This window comes from Eublepharis macularius, chromosome 18, assembly GCF_028583425.1.
Source record: "Eublepharis macularius isolate TG4126 chromosome 18, MPM_Emac_v1.0, whole genome shotgun sequence".
NCBI lineage: Eukaryota > Metazoa > Chordata > Lepidosauria > Squamata > Eublepharidae > Eublepharis > Eublepharis macularius.
The window spans coordinates 13,295,042-13,312,717 of record NC_072807.1 but is presented as its reverse complement, the minus strand read 5'-3'; the positions used below and the strand labels follow the sequence as shown (position 1 = coordinate 13,312,717).

At 45.7% G+C, this 17,676-nt stretch overlaps 2 protein-coding genes and 1 long non-coding RNA gene across 3 annotated transcripts in view; 2 read left to right on the top strand and 1 right to left on the bottom strand.

Annotated features, from left to right (window-relative positions):
* The window catches only part of SPG11 (SPG11 vesicle trafficking associated, spatacsin), a 48,146-nt gene extending 42,078 nt beyond the window's left edge, over positions 1-6,068 (top strand). Inside the window, exons 37-40 of the mRNA XM_055002600.1 lie at positions 1,091-1,179; positions 1,524-1,679; positions 4,475-4,626; positions 5,027-6,068. Coding sequence (XP_054858575.1) covers positions 1,091-1,179; positions 1,524-1,679; positions 4,475-4,626; positions 5,027-5,207 — 578 coding nt within the window. The 3' untranslated portion in view covers positions 5,208-6,068. The remainder of the gene's footprint in view (positions 1-1,090; positions 1,180-1,523; positions 1,680-4,474; positions 4,627-5,026) is intronic.
* A 582-nt stretch (positions 6,069-6,650) lies between these two features.
* EIF3J (eukaryotic translation initiation factor 3 subunit J) lies at positions 6,651-13,197 on the bottom strand. Its single transcript, XM_055002983.1, has 8 exons — positions 13,077-13,197; positions 12,867-12,982; positions 11,021-11,084; positions 10,709-10,800; positions 9,954-10,068; positions 9,571-9,729; positions 8,071-8,144; positions 6,651-7,566 (listed from the first exon to the last, which is right to left on the bottom strand). Exons 1-8 carry the CDS (start codon positions 13,099-13,101, stop codon positions 7,435-7,437), a joined length of 777 nt encoding a protein of 258 aa, XP_054858958.1. The 5' UTR covers positions 13,102-13,197; the 3' UTR covers positions 6,651-7,434.
* On the top strand, positions 12,231-16,568 carry LOC129345755 (uncharacterized). The gene is made up of 3 exons (XR_008598607.1): positions 12,231-12,630; positions 15,144-15,350; positions 16,445-16,568. It is a non-coding gene; the product is annotated as an uncharacterized LOC129345755 (long non-coding RNA).
* The last annotated feature ends 1,108 nt before the right edge of the window (positions 16,569-17,676 follow it).

The window sequence follows — 17,676 nt, the reverse complement described above, 5'->3', positions numbered from 1 at the left end:
AACTCTTTGCAGACAAAAAGGTCTCCATCAAAAAGGACTGAAAAAAGCCTCCCTTTTAATCATTTGTGGGCTTTCCTTTTAGCCAGAGATCAGCCCCCAGAGCAACTAAAGCTGTCGCAGTCCCCAAACCACTGACTGGAAAAGGCCAGGCGGCCAGGTGGAAGTTTCATTCACGTATCCCTTGGAGTTCCTTTGCTGCCTCTCTCTTGGTTGCCTCAGCCAGAAAAGGGAGACAAAAAGCCAGCCCGTAACTGGTCACATTTTTTTTCCCACCAAAGAGTTTCTTTCAGCAGCGATATAACTACTACTTCCTTCAAGAATCTGGGAAAAATTCTTTCCAGCAGCGATGCAGTATTAATTTTTGCCCGCGCCCTCACTTTCTCGTAGCCACAGCTGATCAGTCAAGATAGGCACGGTTCCAATTTGCAAGAGGCAGCCTTTGCTATTTTAAGAGTTATGATGCTCACTATGCAGAGTGTCCATTAAGCTGCCTTATCAGACCTTATTCTTGTCTGTTCTGATTGGCAGTGGCTCTTCAGGATCTCCAGTGGAGGACTTTCCCCTATTACCTGATCTTTTTAACTGGAGTAGCCTGGGATTGAACCTGGGCCCTTCAACATGCAAAACAGACAAGCTCTCCTCCCTTTCAGTCCAGCATTCCATTCTGTGACAAACTCATGGCTGAGAAGCTTAGAAAGTTGAGCTTTATGAAAGGCTTAGAAACCAGGCGCCTTGTCTGAACTGTTTGTTTCCTGCCCCATACGCATAGATCACGAAAGTGTTCTCTTTTCTTGGGCCAGCCTAGGTGAGGCTGCAGGTATGGTAGTGTGGGATTAGTACAATCGGTGGCAAGGGCAGCCATTTCCATCAACAACAATATAGGGTAAATGAATACAGGTTTCCAAAGACATAGTATTAGCAACTGTAAGCTGGTACATAACAGGGCATTTTTTATGCACTTAGCATCTCGCGAAGGTACTCAGATAATCTTGCCTGGGTTTAAGAGTAACTCTTTAAAGCAGCTGGCCAGCTGACCCAGAGCAGGCAGCGTACCCCTGCCCACTGCAACCAAATCTGGTGTCTTTTCCAGAGGAGTGCCTCCAGGATGTACCAAACCTGAAGAAGCTTCTGATGAAAGCCCTGACCCTCTTCATAGACGCAGCTGAAAGCTATTCCAAGGTAAACAGAACATGCTTTGAGTTGTTAGGTGAGCAGCAAGGCAGGTTCCACCCAGTATGTGAAAGGGACTAGGATCTCCCCCGTGCCCTTTTTCTCTCCACTATGCTAAACAAGCCCAAATGCTTTAGTTTTTTCCTCCTGTACTGAGCTAACGGGGCGGGGGGGGGGCGGGGTCTGAGCATGCCAAGTGCCCTCAATAGTCGCCTGCAGCTCCAGCCAATCTGACCACTAGCCAAAAAGGTCTCACCGGTGGTCTTGGTGGCCTCAAAGCCAGGAGGGGGCACTGCTGCAGCAGCCAGCTTTCCTCCTGGTGCGTCTGACTCCCTTCTCTGCTTCCTTTCCAGGACTTCTGTGTGCGCCAGTCGCTGCGCTGCAACCGGCTGACAAAGCTCATCACCTTGCAGCTCCACTTCCTGAACACCGGCCACAGCACCAAGCTGATCAACCTGAATAGGCAAGACCTGCTCGAGTGCATCCTGAACTTACCCAGATTCTACCAGGTAGGGAGCCTTATACCAGGTCAAAGCCTTGCTGGATTGGACTATAATCATCTTGTCCAGTAGCATCCTGAATCCTATGTGGCTCAGTACATGGCCCCAGGCACCTCACAAGTAGGGCAAGCAGGCTTTAGCCCCTCACTTCCCCCTGCCACTTCTTTCTAGCAATAATAACATTCAATTTATATACTGCCCTTCAGGACAACTTAATGCTCACTCAGAGCGGTTTACAAAGTATGTCATTATTATCCCCACAACAAACACCCTGTGAGGTAGGTGGGGCTGAGAGAGCTCCTAGAAGCTGTGACTGCCCCAAGGGCCCCCAGCTGGCTTCAGGTGGAGGAGCAGGGAATCAAACCCAGCTCTCCAGATTAGAGTCCCGCGCTCTTAACCTCTACACTAACATGGCATCATGGCGAGCAGCTGTGGGTAGATTTTCCTCATCTGTGAATTGTCTAGTTCTCTTTTATAGCTTCTTAAGCCAGTTTCTATCACCATGTCCTTGGGTGAAGAAATGCTTCCTCTTGTCTTTCCTAGATCTACTCCCAACTCAGTTTCGTTGGGTGATTGCGAGTTCTTAAATTATGAAAGAGTAAGGAAATTTTTTCCCATGCCGTGTATAAAATGTGTATGTTTCCATACAATGGCAAACCATCCCGTAAAAAGTCTGCCAAGAAAATGTCGTGATGCGACATCCCCCCCATGGGTCAGTAATGACTCCGTGCTTGCACAGGGGAATACCTTTACCTACCTTCCATCCTGTCTGCCCACAGTCGTCAGTCATCTTTTTTTTTCTAAAAAGAAGTCTCAAGTGCTTTTGCCTTTCCTCATAGGGAAAGTGGCTCCACTCCTTGTTAATTTTGGTTGTACTTTCCAGCGATTTTTGTATTTACTAATCCATTCCGCTTTTTGAACCATGAAAGCTTCCAAGTGAATGTCAACATTTTAAAAATATAATCTTAACACTATTTATTAATAATAACATGGTTTTAAGATTCCAAGACTTGTACTGATTGGGGTTTGTGAGAGTGTAGTGAACGTTAAGAGGTTTTTCAGATGTTACATTCTATCAAGACCTTATGCATGCAAGATTTATTTTATTTATTATATAGGGAATTTATATCCCACTTCTCCACACTTCAGTCAAAGTGGCTTCGGTCTCTGGTTGCTTGTATAATATGCAGCTTTGTTTTAATTTTTATTTCTCTTTATGAACTTCAAATGGAAAAGCAGTCTATAAGATTTCTAAACAAAACATTGTCTTCCTAGTTAAGGGACCTGTAACATTTACTCCATTTAACCTTAGCTTAGTTCTCGGAAAGAGTCGTTAGTCATTTTGTAGTCATTTTGCCCTTTAAGGAGTTGGCAAAACCCTCTTTCCAGGTGGGTAGTATTTTAGCTCCAACAAGGTGCCATGGTGCCTGCCAGTGCTTCCCCGGCACCTACCAAGCTTTTCAGAAAGCTCCTGAGACCGTTGTATGGCAGGGCATGTTATTGGCTGCCCTCATTTGAATGAAAGAGTTTTCCATGGCTGCCAAAGCAGCTGCAGCCACTGGGGGAGCAGGAAGACCGGTAAGCACACAGGCTTGTGGTTCCATTCCCCTTCTGGCTTTCCGCCCTTTTATTCCTCCTTCTCTTTCCTATTTCCTCCTCCTTTGATTTTCCCTTCATTTCTTTTTATTCCACTTCTGCAATTCTGTTGCAAAACAAGGAGGAAGTTACTGAGTCTGGTTCTGCTTCTTGCGGTTGCCATTTTGAAGTGGCAACCACCACTCCCTCTCAGAATGTCAGAGGAGCCCTGAGCTCCACAGTACAGGGGTTAAATGTTCTCTCAGTAAGTGGAGTTAATGCACCTTTCACAAAAACAAAACGGTCCCTGAGGGACATGACGCTCTCCCGCCCAAAGGTAGAGGGTTCCAGTCCCTCTCATCTGCGGGAGGGAGAATGGTGGCGTTTACATGTTAAACAGGCCTTGAGGTTTTTATATATTGAGAACCAAAGATCGTGGAAAGTTGGGATCTCTTTATTTCATTCAGAAAATTTTCTGTGAGAACTTCGAGTGCTATTCCATTATTGGCCAGTGGATTAGAGGATGCACAGTATGCCGAATTAGAATCCCCCTGCAGAGGTCACCCTCAGAGGGGAACAGTATGAAGGGTTTCTCTTCTGTTGCTTATTTGGAAGGTATTGGGAAGTCGACATAGCCATTTACAGCTCACAATTGCATAAACACGCTTGCCTTCTCTTTTGGGATAAAAGTTTTCAGAAGGGTGATTCCAGATTCGTTTTCATCGCTTTCCTAGAGATGCTCTGCTTTTCTACACCCAATGGAGCAATGGACCGCCCCATCCCAGAACTATGGGAGAAAATTTGTCACTGCCCGTGAATTTCCATTCTTGGTGGCTATGGGGGTAGGGCAGCCTTCTCTCCCCAGTCAAGAATATCAGGGTTGTATGGTTGAGAACCTCGGCACAGCAACTTCTGGGTTAGCCCACATCTATCTTCCTCCACTGATTTCAGCAGTTCACATGGGACACCCTGTGCTCAACTTTTGGGAGGTTTGCCTTTTGCCCAGTTGTGGCATTTTTTAAAATTGCAGTTTTGAAGGGGGAGCCCCTTCCCCAAGAGTTAGCAACCCCCAGAAGGCACTTGTCTTTGGACTATGGGAGGTGCTTTCCTAGAAGTAACAGCCTGCCCCATCTTGAAACCATCCAGAATGGATATTCACCATTAAATGACAATGTTTCCGTTCCCAATGTGGTGACCTCTCTGGCCCTTCTCTCCCCCACCCCCTCCAGGCTGCAATTGTGGCTGACGCCTATGACTTTGTCCCGGACTGGTCTGAAGTCCTGTTTCAGCAAGTGCTTGTCAAGGGTGACTTCAGCTACCTGGAGGAGTTCAAGCACCGTGGCCTGCTCAAGGCCGGCACCTTCGAGGACATTGCACAGAAGTGAGTCCTTGCTGCAGAGGCCCAGCACTTCCCTGCCTGCAGGCCAGTTCCCTCTTGAGGCCTCTCCTCCGCATTGTGCTTTCTGTACAGTTAGGCAACAGGGCTCTGTATCAGCAAGGGAAGTCGTAGCTTGTATTCACCTGGCTGCTGCGCAAGAGCACCCGGATTGTTCATTTTTGAAAAAATGAATGTGCGCCTCTCAGCCCAAAGGGGATCCCGAGATGGCTTACAATATTTGGCTTAAACCAAAGCAGATCCTCGATACAATATCCATTAAACAATCTAAACTGCAACAGATCGACGAACCGTAATTACATCATTGCTGTTTAAGGGGTGGAGCGAGAGATAGGGACCTGCAGCATCTTGTCAAAGGTATTACGGGTGTGACCTTCTTTTCCAGGTTCAAGCAGCGCCCTGGAAGCGCAGCTCCTCTGAAGAACCTGAAGAGGCTTTTAACTTACTGCGATGATATCTACGTGTATTACAAGCTGGCTTATGACCACCAGTTCTACGATGTGGTGAACATGCTTCTGAAGGATGCTCAGCTGGGCTCTTGCCTGAACGACCTTTTATCAAACTAGGCTGTGCATTGAAGGAGAGCTGGAGCCAGGACTGGAACTGCGGGAGAGCTGACTCTCTGTGCCGAGGGCACCCATCAGCCTGTGTTTCAGAATCCGGAATATAAATACTCTACCTGCACTATTCTTTCTTATTTTCCATTGACTGTATTAAACAGTGGTGGTCATTTGTTAACTTCAAGCTTGGTTCTAAACTAGTATTGACTGCTGAAGTCAGAATAGACTTTTCAAAATAAGTATTAGTTTGTAAAAACATTAAGTATTGTCTGCAGGACCTCTGGGGGGGGGGGGGGCGCTTTTCTGCTACTGCAAGTAGGTGTTTCACAACTGCCCCTTGCCCAGGAAAGCATGAAGCAGGAGACTTCTGCTGCTGGGTTACAAAATGCGGCAGAGGGAGACCTGGTCAGTTTTTGCCTTTTCAGTCCGGTTGGTCAATGGGATTTGCAATGGAAAGACACTTTATAAAACTATTTTGTAAATTTCTAATTATCAGTGTATTAAACAGACCATACCTTTACTGCACTTTATTTTCCCTAGCTAAATTTCATTTTTTAAAAAGTTTCAGGCAACTCTTGCAAGAACATAGGTATGATTGCTACCTCTTTATTCTCTCCTCTACTGCAGTTGTTTTCAATACCTTGTATTTACTTCTGTAAAACCTGAAAGGGTGCCCCAGCTTGTAAAAGTTGTTGGTAAATAGCTTTTTCAACTCTGCATAAATACTGGGGCCTGGTATCCCCCCCTTGCACTGTATGTGTCACTTTTTAGGTGCCATTATGTAAATATTACCCCAGAAAGATTTCGTGACAAAATGGGACAGGTCTGGAAGTAACTGACAATAAACCACAGTTCATTTAAATGGTAGCTTGTTGTACTGACTGATTTTTATCAGGTGTAGTCGGTTCACCTGCTGCTTCTCTCTCTCCAGTCTCCCTACAAAGTCCACACCAGCTATCCTGCATGCCTCCTTGGAGATGCACCAGCCAACCCCCCCCCTTCTTCTACTGCACATTTCCTCATCTTTCCCCTCAGTGCTAAACTTAATATTTCAGTTACTCACTTGCACGCCCACCATTATCATGGGCTACAAAGCGCTGTTGGAGATGACGTTTTTTTGTGCTTTCTGCAAGATTAATCTACCCATGTGATTGAGGGAGAGCCTATTAGGGCTACATGGCTGGGTTTTGGTGGCCTATTGTGTCACGTTTTTCTCTTTTTAGCAATGGGAACAAAATTAGCATTCTTTCAGTTTTCCCTGTATAGATTCCACTACAGTAGAACTTGCAGATGGGCTCATAAATAAAAATGTCCATGCCATCCTGTGCTCCTGCCACATCATCTCAGGGCCTTCCATTCCTGGCAAGTGCTACAGGTTTGAGATGCCTAATGCAGCTCTCTGCTAGCTCCAACACCTTCTGTGTTACAAACAGACAAAGTTCTCAGCCCTCGCAATAGTGATTTTATTAAATTAGTTACTTTTATAAAACACTGCAGATGTCATAATTGTTAACATAACAATTTGCCCAACTGTCATAACTGCTGCAGTTTGCAAAGCAGGATTTCTGTAAATGAGAGAAGACAGAGCTCAACTACGGCCGCCAAGACCAGGTAGCAAAGGATCCCCATCGAGTCAGAGAAGTGGATGCTGAACTGCTTCAACTTGAGAAAAGGCTTTTTTCCAATACAACAGAACCAGCCCAAACGGGTGTTAGTTGCTGCTTTCAAGCAAGAAGAGTTTCACAGGTTGGATTGCCAAGTGCAGAATCCTCCCCCTACAGCCGATTTGCCAACCTACTGCAAAAATCTCAAGCTCTAATGTGTAGATAAAAGCCATTTTTAATACTAATTGCTTCACACCATGCCTGCTGCAAACTGCTTTTGTTATCTGGGTGGAAAGTCAGTTGGAGAGCGCAGTTAAGGATGTTATTACTATGTGGTGCTGGTAACCTAATTTGGGCCTTGCGTTTCCAATCTGGTGCTGCTTCTGCTGCTATTTAGTCAAATGTTCTGAAAGTTCTGTCCTGTCCTATGATTAAGCAACTGAACCTCAATTTGATTCCCTTGCCGTCAAGATGCGCATCCCAATGCAGTTGCAGCCAAGGGTCAACAGGCTGCCAGCACAAAAATACTGCACTTTTGATTGTTGCATTTGGCAGAATTTAAAAGAAAGAAGTTGTGCTACACATTTACGGGATTCTGGGCAACAGAAAAACAACAGAAAGGAGAAGTGTCACATAAAGTCTTCGAAGTCTTGGACATAACCACCATCATAACCACCGTAATCTGCAAGGTCGTCTTTCATGGTTGCTTTTAAGCCCCCGCCAGGCACCACACCTTTCTTCTTCTTTTTGGCTTTATTTTGCTAGAGGAGACAAAAAGCCCAGATCCATTTAGGAAGCCTTAATCCAATAAATGTGTATAAAGACAGCACCTTCTCCTTAAATAGTAAAAACAGAATAGTTCAGAGAGTGGAAAAGGAAGTTTCTCAAGTACTCTCTTACAGAAACAATTTCTACTGTCTGGAAAAAGAAAACCAGCAACTTCAGGATCATGTCCTAATCAGCAAGTTGAACACTCGTGGACTAACTTGTGCATAGCATAATCAGACTACTGAAATAAAAGATTCAGTATGCAGGCTTAAGATTGCATACTGAACTGTAAGTAGTTCAACATGTCTGCAGTACACCGCAGCAATTAGATAAAGGGTGGTACTGATTGTACACAATAAAAAAAGAGCAAAGGAAATGAGCGCCCCTTTTTGTATTAAGCGGAAGGCTACAAGCAGGGGACAACAGGATAGTGGTCAAAGAAGCTCGGATTAATCCAGCCCACCCCAATTCAGAGAACAAGCATGCCCAAGACTCACCTTCTCTTGTTTTTGCTTCTCGCTGCATAGAACTGTCAAGGAATTTGTGATCTTTTTCAAGTCATCAACTTCCACTACATGGGAAATAAAAGCAAAAGGCATCTCTGAGGCACATCTTTCCTAGCAATCCTTCTAATTCTCAAATAATTGGTATTCAAGAATATTGTTTTGAGTAAACACTGATTTTGTACGAGTGGCTAGGAATCAGAGTAAGCATTTTTGCTCCGCAAAGTATTTAGAATATCAAGTTGAATGGAAAGGAAGCACAAGGGAAGAGCCATAAGCTTGGTGGCAGGCACAGCCTAGAATCTCCTGGGCAAATGTGGCAGAGCTGCGAGAGAATGCTATCTAAGAACTGCTAGAGCCACAGCACAGCAGGGAAAATGCAGATCCTTTTAAACAGCTGTTCAACTTTTTTCCCCACTGACATCTACACAATCCACACTTTCCACCTTAGTTCAGTGAATACGAAGCTGCAGCACTAATTACGACAAATGAGACACAGAAGACATCACAGAACTTAGTGCTGTTCAAAAGCCCTCTCTCGGGCTTCCCAGAGGCGGCTTTCCCCGTCTTCCTTGAGGAGGTTGCCCAGTTGCTGGGAACAGAACTACTTTTTACTCTACTAGAGGAAAGATAAAGGCCCAGAGAAAATTGTGATATTTGGGGGGAAATTTTTTGGAAACACCTATGAAATATTCTGTCAATGGGAGAGGGTGAAATGCTTTTTAGGACAAGGTGTTAAAGGCCTCTTGAGAACAATGAAGATTTTTATGCAGAACAACCTACAGCACTGCTAATGATAACTCCTGTACCTGTCTACAGTATAAACAGCACTCCAATCCAAGATGCATTTCTGCACTGTCATTCTCAAAAGAGCAGCAGCCCTAGCATTCTTAGCTTGCCTTCATCTGGAAACTCTGGTCTACTTTAGAGATAATGGAAACCGGCTGGTACTCTGAATCTCTTTGCTGTCCTCTTGACCTGACCCTGTGCTCCACCTTTCCCCCATCCTTTCAAAGGAGAGATTCCTAAAGGGAAACAACCAGCCTGTTGAGAAAGCTGAGAGTGGCTGGAGGATAAAATAGAAGGAAGCAGGTGCCGTGTACAAATGAGATAAAGTTTGTTCTGGCTGAAACTAAGATATCTGTAGCTTCTAAGCTACACATGTGGGTATATTTACCCTTTGAACAAAACTAAAGTATTTAAGAAATTTAAACATGCCAAATATTTCAATTTTATGTGCTCGTAATCAAGGGGACATTTTATGTTCTTAACAAAGCTTCAACAGAGCAGTAAATACTGCACATGTACCCATGCCAAAGTATTTTTCCAGGAAAACACATAAAGTACTTTTCAAAGATTTGTAAACATCCAGACAACATTACCTCTTGAAATTAAAACTGCCCAGTTTCTCTTGCTGAATCCCCATTTCTCGCCCCCCCATACACATTTATAAAGCAAACAGCATACAAAAGAATTCCTTTCTAACATACTTACATGAAATACAAATGTCTCGAACTAATGTTTCCAAAAAGCCAGCATAATATAGGGATTTTTCATACTGTGTTATTTTTTCTTTTAACAGTTTGCCAAATTCCGTGAAGTCATCTTTTGAAGATGGATTCATAGCATCTATTCCAAATGTGGTGTTTACGCCTGCAGAGGAAAGATCAGACGGTAGGGACAGCCAGCTGATTAGAGTTGCAAATTTAGGATACCTGGGCATCTGTGGCCTTGCAAATGTTTGTAGATAATTCACTGACAGCCATTTTTTCCCTACCTCACACCCTTGGAATGTAGCTAGCCAAATACACACACACACACTCCTATCTCACCACCACAAGAGGATCTGCCTGGATTTCAGTTGCCTCTGAACTTACCAAAAGTTTCTTTTGCTAGTTCAAGGTCGGCCTCTTCTTGTAATTTCTGTAGCCGGAGTTTATCTGCTAACAGTTCTTCTGGCGTCAGTTCTTTAGATTCTTCTGATACCTCTAACTTTAAAAAGATATAAAACCAAGTATCAACGACATGCAGAAGTTCTTAGGTCATCGCGTTCAATGCTATTTACTAAAACTAAGTTGGAAGGTAAAATGGAAGCTTCAGGTTTATACAATGGACATTTGCCTCTCTTACTCTCGCATTCTTACCCATTTTTTCTAAATATCTCCACCAGCAGGTTGGGAAGCTGGCAGAAGTTCTACAAATAAATATTTAATCTAACTCTTCCTTAGCTCTGTCATTTAGGAGACACCAAGTCAGAGATGACAGTCTAAGCCATAGGAGCAAGCTTACCTAGCCTAGAGCGATCATGCACATTAAGAATGCCTCTCTGATTAGACCTTACTCGACAGTCTCTACACAAAGAGGCTCGCTTGGGGCAGCTACACTTGCAACAACCATTCAAGTCTGGAGCAACTGAAGGTGGCACAGGTTACCACACTGCACAAACCCAACACATCCAGACAAAAGAGCCTGCCACGCAGCAGCCCAACTCTGACGCCCGCAACTCAACTCCCTCAACTCTAACACTTGCATCTGTGCAATTGCAATCTTTGGAAAAGCAGTTTCTGCTTCAGATGGCTGGTTCCCCTTTAGGCAGAAGCAGCTCACCTATCTCCACTAAAAGAAGCCTTACCCTTTTTTTAATCTCCTCTTGCTTTTTCTTCTGCTGATTTTCCCTTTCTTTTATTTTTTCTGCTATTTTCTTCTTTTCTGAAACTTTGGGCTCTGTGAACAGTGCACAACATCATTTTTTTTAAAACGCTGAGATAACGTCAGGAAAAAGCAGCGCGATTAAGCCAGGCACAATAGCCAAGTGTCCCATTCTGGACTTCCACTCCAGTCGTGGGAATTATGCACAACAGGGTGGCATCAGTACTCACAAATTCCCAAGGATCAAGCCCAAAACTAGGACTCTGCATCTGCCGTAGTCTCCTCTACTGCTTACCTGGTTTTACTTCCACCTCCTTTTCTTCCTCCTCCTCCTCCTCCTCCTCATCATCCCAGTTATCCTAGAGGGGAAAGATCATCATCACAAGTGGCCCCTCTTATCAGTATCTGAATACCAGGTGGCAGCCCTCACACGCAGAATTCTCACTCCATCTCTCCCACCCAAAGGAACTGAGAAACTCAGAGCGCAACTGTTACAGAATTGGAACCCTGATAAGGCATTGCCCTGAGAGTCATTGAACTGGATTTTGAAGCATTTTCTACTCCCACCTAAAACAGCTTCTACTAGGGACCGCATCCTCCAGCAATTATGGCTGCTGCAATATATCAATATCTGCGCAGGTCACCAGATCCAAGCTCTGTAGAACGTGTTCTTGACAACTTGCAATATAGCAGACTTAATTACTGACTCCAGACACTTCAGCTATGTGGAGAAGAGGGAGGCAACTTCGCCCATCCCGGGATGCTCCACCTGCAGAAGCATCAGCACTTCTGCCCTCCCTCAATGCTTCCAGCACATTTGCCCACAGCTGCTGACTAAAAGAAAAGAACCAGCTTTTGAACGTGGCTATTTTCACCCGCACACTTATCTAAGTCAAGCTACTTTTACACAAGCTACAGCGCCAAAAGGATTTGATGGTCCCTCCCTCCATTTGGAGAGACAAACTTCTAGAGCAGCCATTCACAGCCTGTTAAGTTGGGGGCCCAAAAGTGGGCCGTAAGGCCAGGAAGGAGATGGATGAGCTGGGAGAAGAGGAGATGGGAGGTAGGAGGGCTAATCGCGTTTTTTAAAAAACATTTCTACCTCCCAAGCATCTTATAATAAGTCGAACCCAACAAAAAGCACCAAGCGTTTCTTGCACCTGTCAGATCTCAATCATTCTCTCAGGCAGAAGTTCTTAAAGTGATAGTTAATGGTGGGGCTGAGCAGCCCTGGCTAGCAACACTCTCCCCTGGAAGGAACAGATACATTTCTGTCTAGTGGCTAGAAATGGCCACTGAACGCCAAAATTTGATGTTAACGCTCAATATTTCATAACCCCAAGAAATTAAAACAGAAGCGAGTGTTGAATGGTTGACTCAATCAGTGTAGTTAGATAATCTCGGTGTAATTTGTTTTCTAGTTAGGGTTGGGTTTGAAATTCCAGCATTTTTTTTCATTTATTAATGAGGTGACAGATGTCTCAGCCAGATCGCCCTCACATCCCTTTTATCCATTTATTTAATTTCAGAGTAGGAAGGGACCACCCGGGCCATCTAGTCCAACCCTCTGCCAATGCAAGAATTACAGCTACAACATCCCTGAACAAATAGATACCCAATCGAAGCTTAAAAATCTCCAATGCTGAAGAATCATGTGGCAGACTGTTCCCGTGTCGAAAGCACCGTCGGGAAATTCTCCCTCAAATACAACGAAAGCCTCCATTAGCGTCTAGCCTAAGCCAAGACCTGTCATCTAACCCAGCTGATTACGCATCCGTTCAGTCCTCCGCCTGGCAGGCCACCCTTTGGGCACACGAGGGCGGCGCGTCGTACCTGCCGAAGGCTCCGCCCGAAACAGCTGGAAGAGCGACTGCGCTCGGCCCGTCCGGCGGCGGCGGCAGGCAGGTCAGGCAGCCTCTCGCCCGCCTGCAAAGGGGGGACGGGCGAGCCCAGGAGGGCGGCGGGGCCTCTCTCGACACCCGGCTCCAGCCTCAGCCCCGGGCTCCGCCGCCCCCGCCGGTCAAGTGCCCCCTCCAGGCCGCCGCGACGCCGCTCCCCCCCCCCACCCCGCGGCCCCGCCCGGCAGCCCAGGCGGCGCCTTCTCCTCAGGGCCCGGCCTGCCCTGCCCCGCCCGCGCCCACCTTGACGTCGTCCTCCTCGTCCTCGCCGGCCCAGCGGTCGGCAGCCACGGCGCCCGGCGTGGGGAGGAGCGGGAGGTGTCCGGCCAGGGGCGGCGCCGGCTCGAAGGAGTCCGCGTCTAAGGGAGAGACCAGAGAGCGAGAACCGCGTTAGGGCCGCAGGAGGGGCGGCGGGGCCGGGGCTTGGGCCGGGCCGAGCGCCGCTAGACCTACCCCAGGAGTCCGTCTCGGCCGCCATCGCGCTCCGTCGCCCAGGCAGGCCTAGCCCAGAACGAGGCCGCGCACGGCATGCCGGGATAGCGGCGGAGGCGCCGGAAGCGGAAGAAGCGCCCGCCCTCCGCCGGACGGTGCTTCCGGGTGCGCGGCGCTCGGGGAGGGAGTGGCGGAGCCTGGTGGGCGGAGCGGGCGCGGCTGTGGGCCAATCAAATGAGGGGCAGTGCAGCGGCGCAGAGACGCGGTGGCGCGTAGGGCTGCTTTCTGCGGCCGGTGACAGCATCGCTGCGGGCGCCGCTTGAGGGGTGCGGGGGAGCCGCGCCGGCCCCTGGGGGCCTCCTCCTCGCTTAGCTGCGCCCCAGTCAGATTTTGGCATCTTTTCTTGCACGATCCAGAGGAGTTAGCCGTGTTAGTCTGTAGTAGCAAAATCAAAAAGAGTCCAGTAGCACCTTTAAGGCTAACCAATTTTATTGTAGCTTAAGCTTTCGAGAATCAAGTTCTCTTCGACAGATGCATGGTACAGATGCATGGTACCATGCATCTGACGAAGAGAACTTGAGTCTCGAAAGTTTATGCTACAATAAAATTGGTTAGTCTTAAAGGTGCTACTGGACTCTTTGATTTTTCTTACACGGTCTCAGTTCCTTAGACCCTTCCCAGTATTATTTATTTATGTCATTTATAGTCCGCCTTTCTCACTGAGAATCAAGAATCATACTGTGAAATTAGTACAGTCAATATCAAGGACATTTCCATAAATAATGCCGCAGGGTAAATAAAAGCAAGTTTACAGAGATAGCGCTAGCAAGAATCCAATACAGAGTTGAAGAAATGCTGCAACAGAACATGAGCAATTCTAGGACTGACATTAGACAACACGAAGCACAGGTAGTATAGAGGAGTACATATTTAAAGCAACAGTTATCTATAAGGCAACACAGTGGTGAAGTCTATGGTCCCTAACTCATTAGCGGATCATCTGAGATTCCCTCCCTACAATACAGCCATGCTATCTGTAAAAAGCCTTTTTGAATAAGTTGGTTTTGCACCAATTGCGGAAAGTCAGGAGAGTGGAGGCTCTCCTGACCTCAGGCAGGCCATTCCACAGGGGCCACCACGGAGAAAGAAATAATGGCCACATAAAGCTTGGGATTTCTTTTAAGATAACATTTGAACTATGCTCAGATTTTTTTTAAACCTAATCAAAGATTGTAGTTCAACTTTTTTTTTTTTTTTACTATTGAAACATGACATTAACTGGGGTACTTTTAAAACCAGGTTTACAAAAACTAAGTCAAAATAAACCTGCTCAATCAGATGTCCCTCTGGTTAAACTATCAGAATATTTTCCAGTTTCATTTCCCACCCCTACTCCAACTAATCTCACACTATGTAAACATCTTTGAGTCTCGGTGAGAAAATCTATAAATGACACAAATAAATAAATGCCCACATCGCTGATCCAAACAAACCCCTTGTACACATTCCTTTATTGTGTGCTGGTAGAGAGTGCTGTCAAATCATAGCTGATTTAGGGTGACTCCTGGTGCGGTTTCACAGCAAGAGACTAAGAGGTGGCTTGCTAATTGCCTGCCTCTACAACCCTGATTTTCATTGGAAGTCTCCCATCCACCTACTAACCAAGGCCAACCCTGTTTAGCTTTTGACATCTGACATGATCAAGCTCACCTGGGCTATCTTGGTCAGAGTTCCTGTATGGTGTAACCAAGACCAAAATCATGTTCTTACTTACGTTTTAGTTCTCTCAAAAGTTTTCCTAACACAACAAAACTTTATATTGAGTTGGGATTCTATAGCTACTAAACATTTTGCACAATATAGAATATGAAAGTAAGCCAAAGTTGCTCGGGCAGATTGGCCTCAGGGTAGTATAAGGGTAAGGTATCCTACACAAATACAGCCCCGTTTATTTAAATGGGCTTGAACTGGAGAACTTCTGTAGGATAGCCTTGCACAACAGGTTTCCCAGGGCTAAAATTTTCCACTTATAATTGACCCCGGCTTTTCTATCCATGTATCTGTGATCCTTTCATTGAATTGTCATAGGTTTCCTGGCTGCTGAGAATTGACCACCAAGAGGTTCTCTGTGTGATGAACTGAAATACTGGGATGCATACATTTAAGAACACTCTTGTAGCATCGGGGTTATTAGAATGCCCTACTCTTCTGCTGATCTCAGGAGTCATTTCACTATAGGACAAATGGTACACGAAGCAGTCTGCCAATTCCAATGTACTCTCTCCAGTTATTTAGGTGAGTTTGTAAAATCTTTGCTCCATTTTTATAGAATGAGATCTTAAATTTTGTTCCTTTGTTTGGATTATTGTCTTGTTGCTTCATAAACTAAAGAACATGTGAAGCAGTAGAAAAGAGCAAGAGTCCAGTAGCACCATGTTCTATTGTATGAGCTTTTGTGAGTCACAGCTCACTTCTCCAGATATTTATTGTAGGGTATGAGCTTTCGTGAATCACAGCTCACTTCTTCAGATACAGCTAGAATGCGAGTCCATCTGTCCTTATATATTGGAGAATAAAGTGATTGTAGAAGCTCCTACCCTACCACAAATTTTGTTAGTCTTAGAGGTGCTACTGGATTCTTGCTCTTTTCTACTGCTACAGATGGACAAACACGGCTACCCATCTTGATTTATATTTAATTAGACCTTAAGTAGAGGTCTTTCATAGAAGCTACTGCCAGGTCTTTTTAAATGGAGAGCCCAGGGACTGGGACTGGGACCTTCAACACACCAAGCAGATGCTCTACCACTGACCCACAGTCCTTTTCCAATCTCTCATAAACTGAGAGCACTCAATATTCCCCCCCACATTCTATGAACAATATCGGAATTACCAAGCTGGAGATTTAATAATAAATTATGTACTTGGGAGACCAACTTTCCCCCCTCAATTCAGTTTGATTTTAAAAGAAAAGGAGTTCGGATCCTTGAAACTTGTGGCCTAGGAAGAGAATTCTGAACAAAATGAACACAGTTGTACCAATATAGTAAAGAGTCCAGTAGCACCTTTAAGACTAACCAACTTTACTGTAGCATAAGCTTTCGAGAACCACAGTTCTCTTCGTCAGATGCATGGAGGGTATGAAGAAACTGGCCAGATATATATAGGTGGTGGGGGGAGGGGGGAGTAGATGCAATCAGTAGCAAAAGCCACAAAAGAGGTGGAGTGCACAATCCAGGCTGGGATTGTGCACGCCACCTCTTACCAATGTAAGAGGTGGAGCGCACAATGTAAGTTTTAGTTTAAAGAATTGTTGTGAATGCATTGGTCATTATAACAGATATTTGACAGGTTCCATATTATATTGTCTTTAATTATTTACTTTATAGCCTGCCTTTCTTTCTGAAACTTGAAGTGGATTACAGTATCAAACGATGGAATCAAATGGATGAGTCATCCAATAAACAATGGTTTACAGAAATTCAAAAAAAGTGCAAAATCACAAAAGCAGAAAACGTTCCAGTAAAATCAAGATAATATCTTCAATAAACAATGTTCCCCTGATAAAAGTGCTTTTCTGATCCATTCCATTATACTACACCCCAGGATTTTTTTCTGGGAAAAGAGGTGGTGGAACTCAGTGGTGGAACTCAGAACCTCACAATGACGTCACTAGGGGGGAGTTTTTTAAAGTTTAAATCACCCTCGGCAAAAATGGTCACATGGCCAGCAGCCCCGCCCCCCTGATCTCCAGACAGAGGGGAGTTTAGCGTAGAGGGCAATCTAAACTCCCCTCTGGAGATCAGGGGGCGGGGCCACCGGCCATGTGACCATTTTCAAGAGGAGCCAGAACTCCGTTCCACCGCGTTCCGGCTGGAAAAAAGCCCTGTCCACACCCCTATTCCCTTTATAAATAGGCCCATTTGTGGAATGAAGTGTGGAAGCCTTCCTGGCATTCTCAGGCAAATGATTCCATGAAGTGGGATCCACAACAGAGGAGGCTCATGTATAGGCAGCTCTTACCCTTTGGCCGGATGGCGCCTTCAGAAGGCTTGGTTCAGATGAGCAAAGCTGTTGCTTTGTACCATGGAAGAGGCAGTCCTGGAGGGTGCCCAAGGCCATGCAGGGCTTCCCATGCGATAGCCATTCCCTTGTGTCTAAATTAATATCGAGAGGTTTAAAATGAAGATGAAGAAATCTGTAAAGGGGATGGATTAGGAGATGATAATTTAGGCCGTTTAGGCCTGATTTTGAAAGTTGTAAATAGAAGAGGATTATCAACATGATCACTAAGCATGGAAGGTAATTAATATGCGGCCCCATCCTCAGCCTGGCTGGTGCCACTAGTCCAGCTAAGGGAGATCCCATGGGCTCCCTGAGGTCCCCACCCCAGCGCCAACAGGTAGGGGAGCGCAGGAACTGCACAGAAAACCGTGCCAGCTCCAAGTTGGGAAATTCCTGGAGATCTGAGGGATGAAACCTGGAGAAAGAGGGGTTTGGGGAGGGAAAGGGCCATGGCATGGCATAATTCCATAGAGTCCACCCCAAAGGTAGCCGTTTTCTCCAGGTGAACTGATCTCTGTGGCCTGGAGACCAGTTGTAATTCTGGGAGATCTCCAGC

What these genes read in the sequence shown, in the direction of transcription:
- EIF3J (XM_055002983.1), bottom strand. Translation starts at nt 13,101, where the DNA reads ATGGCGGCCGAGACGGACTCCTGGG. An exon ending in GGCCGAGACGGACTCCTGGG is followed by an intron (nt 12,983 to 13,076) that starts GTAGGTCTAGCG and finishes TCTCTCCCTTAG; the next exon opens with ACGCGGACTCCTTCGAGCCG. An exon ending in AGAAGCAAAAACAAGAGAAG is followed by an intron (nt 7,567 to 8,070) that starts GTGAGTCTTGGG and finishes TGTCTCCTCTAG; the next exon opens with CAAAATAAAGCCAAAAAGAA.